Source organism: Lontra canadensis, unplaced genomic scaffold, assembly GCF_010015895.1.
Source record: "Lontra canadensis isolate GAN:19392208 unplaced genomic scaffold, GSC_riverotter_1.0 scaffold2, whole genome shotgun sequence".
Lineage (NCBI taxonomy): Eukaryota > Metazoa > Chordata > Mammalia > Carnivora > Mustelidae > Lontra > Lontra canadensis.
In genome coordinates, this window is record NW_022630996.1 from 35,030,527 (window position 1) to 35,042,717 (window position 12,191).

At 36.2% G+C, this 12,191-nt stretch overlaps 1 protein-coding gene across 3 annotated transcripts in view; it reads left to right on the plus strand.

Moving 5' to 3' along the window:
- The window catches only part of DPY19L1 (dpy-19 like C-mannosyltransferase 1), a 91,073-nt gene that overhangs the window by 38,948 nt on the left and 39,934 nt on the right, over positions 1–12,191 (plus strand). For all 3 annotated transcript variants that reach the window (XM_032871802.1, XM_032871797.1, XM_032871806.1), the window contains exons 7-9: positions 1,733–1,790; positions 9,425–9,516; positions 11,398–11,497. In XM_032871802.1, the coding sequence (XP_032727693.1) occupies positions 1,733–1,790; positions 9,425–9,516; positions 11,398–11,497 (250 nt within the window). The remainder of the gene's footprint in view (positions 1–1,732; positions 1,791–9,424; positions 9,517–11,397; positions 11,498–12,191) is intronic.

The window sequence follows — 12,191 nt, forward strand, 5'->3', positions numbered from 1 at the left end:
GGCAATGAGGAGAACAATTTTCAAAATATATAGACCTTTGCACTTTTCTGCCTTGTTGGCATAAGTTCAAAACATTACTATTTATTTATTTTAACCCATAACTCACACTTAACTAATTTCTTATGACTTGCCATGAAGCCTGGTGTTGGCCTGTTGGTTGATTTTTTAAGGGGTGCTGGGCCTCTGAGGGGAGAGCCCTGTCTTCCGCTCCCCAGCCTGTATGACTTTCTGACTCCTTTATCTGTCCCTCTTATTTCTGTGGATTCATCACTTCAGCCATTTTCTGGCCAAAATGTTGTTTCTTTGCCCTTTTATATTTCATTTGTGCTGGTCTAGGTTGATAATCAGTAAAGAAAAATCACACAGTTCCATTAGTGTCCTGTAAATTTGTGGTCTTCCAGCTTCCCATGATCCCTTAACATGGCTCTGCAGCCCTTCTGTTTTCCCTTGTTACCTCTGCCCTTAATGCAGGTGGTATTTCAGACAACCCCCTTCCTCAAACTTCTCGTGCTGCCATCTCTTCTCTAGAGCAGCAAGGGGCTGGAGACTCTGTAGGGAAAATGGCAACTCCATAAACCACTCGCTGCTAAACATGCAGACTTAACCCCTTGTCTTGTGCTGAGGCTGACTGGCCCCCTGTGCTGGGACTGCCAGCCCCCCTGTCTCCTGGGAGGCTGGGAGGGATGCGGAAGGGGTGTGTGCTCTCTGCATGGGTTAGCCCAGCCATCTCCTCTATCTCCTCCATGTTTCCTCATTTGTATATCCCCTGGAATAAGTAGCATAGCCTAGAATACCTGTGTCTGATTCCTTGTTACCTCCCTGGCTTGTCTGTGTTCTACACATGCTTGTGTAGAAAGAAGGAAGGATATTTGGGTAAAATAATGAGAAAACAGCATGAGTTAAAGAGAGTAGAAGATCTCAAGAGCAAAGTGAAAGAAATGACAGAACAAACCTAGAACAGCCTTTCTTTCCTATATCCAGATGCTTCTGGCCAGGGTGGGAGGAGAGTGGGGGACCTGCATTACTCTTACCAAGCAAATGAAGGTTTATTTGTTAGGACAGCCAAACTATGGCATTGTGATTTCTTAGCTAGAGTTAGAAGCCTGATGGTCCTATTTTGATATTTGTGTTCTTTTACACGTTTCTAAAAACAGATGAAAGATGAAACTTTATAAACTGTGTTCTCCAAGCATGTTCTATAGGAAAGTAGCTTGGGATGGGTCTTGGGAAATACCAAATTAATTAAATCTTTAATGTGCTGGCTTGCTTTCTGAATTTCCAAGTGTGGTGTTTTTTACCTTTATGACCACAAAGACTTTTTCTGCACTTCTGTCCTCTTTCCTGAATGTATATCATGTGTCCCTAGAAAAATAGTTTGGGAACTGCAAGAGGACACAAATATGTGGCACTAAAGAAGAAAAAAGAGAGAAAGAAAAAGGTCAGGTTGCACGATGCCCGGTAACATGACTAGTCACCATTTTTTATTCACTGTCTTTTTTTGGTACATTTTGAAGATGGAAGATGCCTTTTTAAAAATGAAACTTATTTTGACTAATGATACTATAAAGGAGATAAACTGTTTTGTAAATAAGCATAGTAGAATTCTAGTGTGGCTAACACTTTGTGTAGAAATGTAGATTCAGAAGTTTGTCATATTCTATTATTTCATGGTTTCATTAGGATCGACCTGGATTTTTGTTCTTTGAGTTATGTTCTTTATCTTCTTTTCTAGCGGCAGCCGATTGGGAGGCCTGGTTACAGTGTTGTGCTTCTTTTTCAATCATGGAGAGGTAGGTTGTCAACACCTATTTTCAAAATTGTATTTTTAGAAATACAAGTTTCTTCTTGAAGTAGTAAGTCAAATATTCTTAAAAAATTTTAGGAGATTATACCTCCAGAACTACAGGTTTCTTTTTAAATTTTAATTTAAATGTAGTTCATGGTAGCATTCTTTAAATGTTTGGTCTTATTTTAATTCAAATTTTAACACTAGTACTTATCTTAAGTTAACTTTTCATGAACATTATATCCTTTATGTGATATATCTCTTAGTGATTTGAATAGTGGCTCTGCGTCAATTCTTTATATAATTTCAAAGTGTGAACGTTCATGTTTAGCTATAATATAAATAAGTTGACCATGGATAAAGTTAATTTACTTGTATGGGAATAACTTTTTTGGTAGGAGCTATATAGTATGTTTCTATTTTAATGCATCTTATTAAACTTGGTTGTATTTTTAAGTCTCCGTTTCAGAATATTATATTTTACCTGTAAACTTGCACATATCCAAGGGTTTTCTAAAGAGAACACTATTGTAAAAAATATTGACTCTGGATCCAAGCTACCTGTGTTCAAATCCCGGCTTTGCTGTTAGGCAGCTCTGTAACCAGAGCAAATCATTAACCTCACCTGCCTTAGTTTCCACTTTGTAAATGGGTGTAATGATGGTACTTATCTTATGGGATTTTTGAGGAGTTTAAATGAATTCATAAGTGTAAAGTGCCTGGAGCAGTGTTTGGCACATAGTAACCATTATGTAACTGTTACTTTATATTATTATTAATAACTTAATTTAGATAAAATTCTAATAAAAATTCAGAATACCAATGAAATCCTTCCACTGTATCAGTTGTAGTTGTAAATGAATTTTTATTAATATATCTCTACCTGGTTTTCTTTCATGGTAAATCTTGTGTGAGAGAAAGAGAAGAAAGGTCTTCAGCTTGTTTTGTGTGAAGTAAATTAATCCTTATGCATTTATAAACTCAGTGTGTATACTATTTGAATATGCACATGTTACAAAGCCTAAGAGTAATCATACTAAAACTGAACTGTAAAGTCAAGGTTGAACTTCTTTTTTATTGTTCAGTGGATTACTAATGGATATTGAACCAACATATGTTTAATATTTAGAATCACAGAAATTTAAAGCTAAAATGGCCTTATGAATTAGAGCATTTGAGACAAATCATTGCAATATGGCATGGTCTGACTTTTCCAGAAAAAAAAAGATTTTTTTTTTTGCCTCTTCTTGACTGTGGATGCTTTTGAATGTCATAGCATGGACACAGAACTTGTGGAGGTTCAGATCCTGTGAGAATGACCTAAGAAATTGGAAGTAACTTCTTAAGAGTGAAGGAAAGGAGCAGCTTTGAATGTTTGCAATAAGACATTGGAGGAAAGAGAGAAAAATTTGAAGTCAAGGTCTGCAGTTTTAACGACAACTATTTGTGAAGCAGAAAGGTCTACTGTGTTACCCTCAGTCTAAATTAGAGGCTGTCAATTCCTGATCTTACGTTTTTCTTAAAATTTTGATACTCATGTAGCATGAGCATCATTCCTTACAAAGTCTTTTCAGTTTATACCAGTGAAATTTGGACTATTTCAGTTCATTTTTCAGGTTGATAGACTTTTTTTTGGGATACCTTTCAGCTATTTGGTCTGTTTATTTTTTTTATTTTTTCAAAATCTTTAAATTTTTTATTTTTTTAGGAAATTAAAACAATTTTTTTTAATTTTTAAAAATTTTTCCTTTTTTTTTTTTACTATGTTAATCACCATACAGTACATCATTAGTTTTTGATGTAGTGTTCCATGATTCATTGTTTGTGTATAATACCCAGTGCTCCATGCAATCCGTGCCCTCCTTAATCCCCATCACTGGGCTCACCCATCTCCCCACCCCCCTCCCTTCTAAAACCCTCAGTTTGTTTCTCGGAGTCCATTGGTTCATCTCCCCCTCCGATTTCCCCCTTTTCATTTTTGCCTTCCTTCTCCTAATGTCCTCCATGCTGTTCCTTATGTTCCACAAATAAGTGAAGCCATGTGATAATTGACTTTCTCTGCTTGACTTATTTCATCTAGCATCATTTAGCATGACCTCCTCCAGTCCTATCCATGTTGATGCAGAAGTTGGACATGCTTGCACATCACTTTCTAGTTAGGAGAGGGTAGACTAATGTGATTAGAATTAGAATTTCAGTTTTACTGAAATAGTCAAGTAGGGAATCATACTTATATCAGTAACTTAGCTTTCGAGTAGAAAAGGGACCATTTGTAAAGACATTAAAATTGAGGGAATAAACTGTAGCTTTGGGTAAAATAAGTTAAGAACTTAAGTAATTAAAATAATTTAATATTTATTTTGGTTTTCAGACTGTGAGATTGAGACCCAATTATTTTCCTAAATTTTAAAAATGTTGCCCCAAGTCTATAATTTTTATATGAGGGAAGTATCTGCTGTGGTAGTACCCATTCCCACATTTAGTGAACTCTGTTCGAGTGTCACAATGTACTCACTGAAATTGCTGGTGGGTTACTGACTGGTACTTGGTATTCCTTTTTCTTAGGAGAGTTATGCTAATCATGCCAATGAGTGGTTTATATACCAAAAAAATAGTTGTGAGTTGTTACTTGCTTTTTTGAGCTATTTCCATTATTCAGTTCGCTCTGTATTTGAGTCTAAGATAGACTATGATGTACTTTTGAAAATACTCTTTCACTCAGATGGTTTTACAAGGGAAAATTTTGGCCTCAACAAAAGAACTGCAAGATGTGTAATATAAAGGGATTGATCAAATGATTTAAAACAGAAGTTGAAACCTTCAAATCTGGAACCTGTGAAGATGTAAGGAAGAACTCACTGATTGCTCATAGTAATGATCAATAATATTGAGGCTATACATTTCATAATAAAAATTATGTTGATGTTTTCACTTATCAAGCTTTTTTTATTAAATGTTGACTCTGTCCCTGTTGAGAATAATTGCTAAGAGAAACGCCAAAAGTTTTGCTCTGCCTTTTAAATTCTTCCTTATTACAAGATCAGATGTATGTTCCATGGCTTGATGCTGTCGGATTTTTATCATGCTGACTGGAAAGCAGTTAGAGGAGTATATGGAAAAAAATGAGATATAATATTTATCTTTAATTTTTGACTATTAAAAATTCATTATATGTGAAGTAATTTTGTTTAACTTTTTCATGATAAGATTTTTAGGAAAGTTATTACCAGGCATGATTGATGGTGTTTTATATAAAATACGCTCACAGATAAAAAGATAGGCACATTTATGAGGAAGAAAATCCCCCCTTTTTTTTGGAACCTAAGTAAATCTAAGTAGTATATGAAAGAGGCATATTAGAGGCATATCTAATTAACCTTTCTTTGTTACCCATAACATATTTCTGACCCATATTAGTTTCTTAAGTATTTTTTAACTGATTTCTAATTGGTTATTGACATATTTATGTTATTTATGTAAGATTTGGAAAACAATTCTTAGAACACTTTGAAGAGAGTCTCTTTAATCCTTAGAATGTTCTTGTATGGTAGATAAGTAGTAAATAATAATGTTCCAGTTTGTATAATATTTGGAAGCACTGAAAGGTTAAGTGTTTGAATCAAGGTTGTGAAGCGGGGACAGGATTCTAAGTTTCCTGATTAACCAGTAATCTCTCCAAATTTCTTTCAGCACAGATGGTTCTTAGGGAAGCAGGATTTCAAAGATAATACCACGGTTTATCTTTCACAAGTGAAAAGTACAGAGATCTTTCCTTGCTAATTTGTGAAACTTTTTCTCTTCCCTTTCTCTCTGTTTCTCTTTCTTCTTCTTCTTCTTCCCTCCTTCCCTTTGTCCCTTTCTTTCTTCACTTTCTTGTGGGGTCCCATTTGGGCCAGGACATTTATTCTGGCTCTTCTTTTTATTCAGCTCAATAAAGACCGTGTATACAGAGGGCTTACTGTATGCCAGGTACTTGTAGATGCCTAGGATTTGTTGATAAGTCAGTAAAGCAAAGATCCCTGTCTTTGTAGATAATCATGTGAAAGTGGGACCATCTTCTACCTAAGGTGGGGGAATACTGGCTTATATGGGGAGCAGCAAGGAGGCTTTTGTGACAGGAGCAGAGAGTGGATGAAATGAGGCCAGTTAATAACGGGAAGTGGGATATGGAAGGAGCCTTTTCTCTAGTCCTTGCTGGTCATCGTAAGTTTCATTTGAAGAAGGTGGGAAGGCCATTGGAGGGTTACATGCAGAAGAATGATGCAGCTTACATTATTTTTTACATTAATTTGGAAAATAGTATGAGTGCAAGATGCATTATTTATTCAAGCTATTGAGAGGTGTGCTTATGGATTTGTGAATTTACACTAAACTTGCATTAACTCCAAAAGTCCACAAAAAAAAAAAAAAAAAGAGTGTGCTGATCTTAGATGAGAATATATGTATTGCTTAGATGAAAACTGCCTAGAATGTAGTAGAACTAGCCTAGCCTACAGCCCACTTCATGACCTGGGCCCCTCTGGTTCTCTCACTGCTGTCCAGGCTGTTTTCTTTGCTTCAGTCCCACCGTCCTTCCTTCTCTAGTTCCCAGAGAGGAGTATTCCTTTTCCTTCCTTAGGGCTTTGGTACACACTGTCTCCTTTGCCCTGCATACTTCCCTCCCTTTTTATCACCTAGTCTTTCACATCTGGATATTTGTGTTTGGGTTTCAGTAATATTTTTTGTCCTACTGATCTGGGTTTCCATCTGGTGTAATTTCTCTTCAGTCTTAAGAACTTTATTTAACATTATGGTAAAGATCTCTTGCCAACAAGGTCTCTTAGCTTTTGCCTGTCTAAAAATGTCTGTATTTTGCCTTCATTTTTTGAAGTGTATTTTTGCTGGGTAAGAATTCTAGGTTGGTATCTTTGCCTTTCAGCACTTTAAATGTCATTCTATTGTCTTCTGGTTTCCGTTGTTTAATGAGACGTCAGTTATCGTTCTTATTGTCACTCTGCATGTGGAGTGTCTCTTCTCTGGTGGTTTGAAGACTTTCTTTTTATATTTGTTTTTTATTCGTTTGATGGTAATAAACTTAGATGTGGTCTTCTTTGTATGTGCCCCGTTGACAGCTCACTGAACGTCTTTGTTCTATGGGTTGTTGTTTTTATCAGTTTTGGAAAAATTTTAACCAGTATCTTCTCTTCATATATTTTGTTTTTCCCATTTTCTCTCTTTTTTGAAGATTCTAATTCCATGTTGGCCACATATGTTTTTTTGAAAGCATTTGTAAGTGCAAGATTTAACACAGTATTGTAGTTAACACTAAGGAATGTAAAGCAGTATTATAACTAGTAAGTCTGTGTAGCATTCAGAAGTGGGACAGTTTGTTTTAAACCTAAACATTATACCAACAGCAATTTATAACTAATCCTACAAATGTCTCCTCTAGTCAAAACTCTTGGAACAAACCTTAAATATGATCTCTCTGATGCTAACTATAATTTATAATTCAGTAGTTAGTTATACCCCTATTTAGTTTTACATTAAGGAGAGAAGTATATTACATTATGATAGATTTCTAATAGTATAAGTGAGCTATTTTGAAAGTAAAGCTTGACAAATGAAGCTCCCTATTACTAAAATTCCTTGGTTTTTGATTCTCAAGTAAATGATTTAAAATTCAGGCTTTCTAAGGAGACAATAGGAGCTTGTTCTTGTCAATATCTAGGCAGTATTATGCCGCAGCATTATTCAGTGCTTTGAAATGTGTGCTAAAAATTATATACTCTAAGAGGACAGTTAAAGGAAAGTCAGATATTCATTGAGTTCATTTTCACCATTGAGGAATGTCTTATATTTTGCCTGAGTGCTTCATACAGTGATGTAATGCCTTGTGAAGGAGTTCGCACATTTATTCCCTTCTTTAATTCCTAAATTTCAAGATAATGCCTTTAGAAGGCATTGGTGTTCTGAACTGTCCACCTATATAGAGAGCTGTATTATAATTATGATATTTATTTGTTGAAACTTAAGGTATGATTAAAGCAAATCTGTTTACTGTTTTCAGATTAGGTGGGGTCATCTGGACCAGCAGTTATGTTTGTAGCAGATCTAGTGAAGTCCGTTGTGTTATTGGAGAAACAATAAGAAGCTTTCACATATTTACGTTCATTCACTCTTAACATTGTAGAGGCAAAAAATCTTGCTCTTTGTTTCAATTCTGTAATTTAGCCTTCTCATCCTACTTTACAAAGGGTGCAATTGAATTTGAGAGAATTGAGTGCCTTCAGCTATTAAAAGAAATTTCTAAGGGATGGCAACATAGTTGAAATTGGGTAACAAAACAATGTGAGTGAACAGTCTGTATGAAGAAAATTCTCTAATTGTACATTACAGGGTTAAAATATTTTCTCTTCTTGGTTTTTGCACAGAGATTGATAACTTTGTAAATTGTGGTTATATATCTCTACTATCAATCATATTGAAATTTCTAGTTAATTTTGTGAACCAACGGATTTTTTAAATTGTGTTCCAGTAACAAAAAATACACATCAAAAAAGACTTTTTCAATTTTTTCAGAATTCTCTTGTGTGTATACTTCATTTATAAATATTTATGTTAAATCTCGTAGAGGATAGTGAATTTTGGTTAAAAAGAGAAGTAAATTGGCTCAAATTTTCTATAGCAATAGTAGAAAGATTTAATAGTCCGAGATAGAGCTAAAATAAAGGAAAGGCTTATTTCCAGTATGGTCTTTGTAATTCCATATAGTTTTTAACTGCTTGACTTGAAAGATGTCGTGATTTCTTCTAGTGTGACTAGCTTAGTTGGGGTAATATCAGATTATTTATATTTCATCCAGTGTAGTGTTCCTCTAATTGAAAGGTAGACTTATTAATTTATTTAGTGTAGATGCAAAAAATGGTACACTGCTAAAATTGGGATGGAACATTTTTTTTTTTTTTTCATTTTACTTATCTTAGAGCATGCGTGTGTGTAGGGGGAGGGGCAGAGGGAGAGAGAGAATGGGATGCAACATTACTTAATTATGCCTGAAGTGAGTTCTTCAGTAGAGATGGTACATGACATTTTAGGACTTTTGTTATTTTGTATTTGAATCCCTCTTCCCCTTTTAAATTTTCGTAGCCCAGGGTAGTTTGGGCAAAAGAGAAGTAAAAACAGAAATCGAGTGCTCTTTTTTAGGAGCACTGTGAATAGAAATGCTAACGTTGATGACTGCAAAGAGTTTTCAAGTATTGGTTATGGATATTTTGCTGAAATTCAGGTGGGAGGGCAAAGTAAACTGGTTTATACACCAATTCCAGTGAAATGTTTTTAGTTTTGGCAGAACATTTCCTGGCTGGTACTTTCCCTACTTTCCTTTTAGGCTCTAGTTAAATTTTTTTGGTATTTGCTGTCGACAGTTCGTGTTAATATTTTACAAGATCTTATGCCATGTGTGTCTCCCTCTCAATAATGTTTCCTTCTCACTTTTCAGTTTTGCTCCTGGTGGAAAACCTAGCAGCTTGTTTTCCAATGTACCATTTAAATTATGTGTGAAAAACTTTTTTGTGTTTATGAATAGCTGCTTTCGATTACTATGTCTTACTTAACAAATTTCACAAAGAGACCATACATTACAAATTGTGTTTTCAGTGCACTCGTGTGATGTGGACACCACCCCTCCGGGAAAGCTTCTCCTATCCATTCCTCGTACTTCAGATGTTGCTTGTGACTCACATTCTCAGGTAACTTTGACTCTCCTTAGGTCTTTGGTGTGTTTGTTTTGCACTGAGTAAACTTAAGCTAGGATTTTTTTTAAGTTTCCATAATAAAAACAGTCAGTGTAATTAAGAAAAATTAAGATGATGTTGGTAAGTTGAATTCATGGTTATTTTAAGCATGTCACTTCAAAATATTTACTACCGAAAACATTTCCTTCGTCTGCCCTCCAGTCTTCTTCCTTTTTCCTTAGTGGCCCACAGAGCTGCTCAAGGAGCAGCAAATTTGCTTTCACTTCTGCCATCTCCACTTTCCTATGTCATTCTCTGCTACCATCACAGCTTCCCAGAAAGTAGGCAGGAGGAAGGGGGAAGACTGATGGCAATAGAGCGTGACCTGTATGATAGAGTCCTTCAGAGGAAAGAACAGTTTGTAGAGTAATCGTGGCGGGGTATGTTAACATGTTATTCTTCTTCCTATATTTGCTTAGCATCCTGGAGCATCAGATAGTAGGCTTAGAAAGAAACCACTCAGTAGACCAGAGCTAAACTAGGAAAACTCCTGCTGGAAATTCAGGATTGGATTGGGTTCTCCCATGTTCATCTGGCCTTCAGCTAGAGACCTTACAGAGATTCAAGCACCATATGAGTGGAAGAGAATAGGACTGAGAACAGTTCGCTCCCCTTTCTGTCGACAAATACTGAGTTTGGACAGATGCTACCTTGATTCAGAGGGTAAAAATAAAACAAAATGGGGACTATGGAAAAAAATAGAATGAAGCATGATGAGAATCTGAAGATGGCTCAGACTAAGAACTCCCTTTACGATCTGCAGAATTTAGGAGAAGCTGGTGGAAGTCTGTTACATCAAACCCTTTGGATGGTCCATTTCCCCTTGTGATGACTTTAGCAGCAGTAGAGCAATTATGTGGACTTGTCTCTTAGGTAGTATTTCTAGACAGGGCTCTCTCTGAATGTGGGATGTACTCACTCCATTAAAACTTTCGGGTTTTTATCTAATAAAGTGATTTCATAGCTTACAAATAGGTGACCTAGATTTTAAAAAGACTTGATTGAGGGACATGATAGAAAGAGTTGGATTAGAATAGCAGAGGGGGATGTCCTTGGAGAAGGGATACTTAGGGAAGTAAAGAAAGGCATCTTGTGGTGCTTAGTGCCCCAGTAGGTTTATCCTGAGGAGCTTTTCTTTAAGGTGCAGACCTAGTAACCTTTAGATGCTGCATATACACTTCACTTTGCGAAGGCGTTAAGTGTTTTGGGGTTTCACATGAGCTCACCAATTTAAGAGAAAAGTACTTCTTAAATTACCTCACCTTTCTAAAAACCCCCTAAACTGCAAGTCAGGACCAAAGAGAGGCCTTGGCTCCAGATTGGCCCCTGGCCTTTGCCACCTCTTCTCGTTTGTGTGTTCTTCCGTGCAGGACCCAGCTGTCCCCTCACATCCTCCACAGAGTCGCCCACTGCTCAGCCCATATTCTCAATTCTCTTTGTCTGCAGAACACTGCTAACACTTGGAATACGCTGCTCTCTCTGTTTTTTTATAGACATTCTCTTTCTCTCCAAATGAAGCTATTGGATGCAGCATTAAATATGTTTGATCATGAATTTACCAAAATAGAGTTTGACAAAATTCAATGGATGTACTGACCCAGCTGCCCTCTCTGTCTTTGGCAAGCTTTGTTTTTACAGTAATAATGGGCATTTAGTTTTCATGGAAAGTTGTTGTAATTGAGTGTCAGGAAGTATAATTTCGAACCCACTGGTTCATCTTATGTGTGGTTTATGTTATAATGAGATCATGTTTAGAGATCCTAATTTGCAGCAGTTTGGGCCCATGCTAGAATACCCTGTGGTCAAACTTACTGATATTTATTTTCTCTTCCCAAGGGCTACAAAACTTTACAGGGGAAGCTTGATTGCACTCTGCATTTCCAATGTATTTTTCATGCTTCCATGGCAGTTTGCTCAGTTTGTACTTCTTACTCAGGTAAGGTACTTGTATTTTTAAGCAGAATTAAGCTTGGTGTATTTTATTTTGTGAACTCATTTGTGTAAAATTATAGAACTGAGATCTTATATGATTCTAAGTCCTAAAATGTTTTCAGTTAACACTTTTAAAGAAAGTTCAGGGTAGGGAAATACATGATATTTATTTACTAGTGAATATTAGTTATTTACTTACTAGTAGAATGCATTTATTGAATTCAAATCAGTAAGAATCCTTTGTTATTCAGTATTGTTAGTGTCCTTAAAAGAGGACTAGCGCTATAACTTCAAGCATTTCTCTTAAATAAATGTAGTTCTTTTATGAAGCATTCTTACACATAGGATAAATGCATATAGGATAACATAAGACAAATAAATAGTTCTTATTTATATAACTCCTCTACCAGTCTGTAATTTGTCATTTTTCTGTGCATTCTTGCCTCCCTTTCCCTTCAAGTAGAGGTGTTTGGAGCTAGGTGAAGGTGCCTGCTGAGGGAGGGAGTAAACTGTGTGCCAGGCTCTCCCTGTGCTGCTCCCACCCCCAGCAACTTCTGCTTCCTCGCTCTGCTGTCCGTATTCATGTTCACATAAAGCAGCTTGGAGTTGTTCTGCAATCTTCTGGGACATGTCTTGCTTGAGTCCTAACTGTCCACTAGCACTTTGACCTGGACAGACTGCTTAGCTGTGCTTAGTTG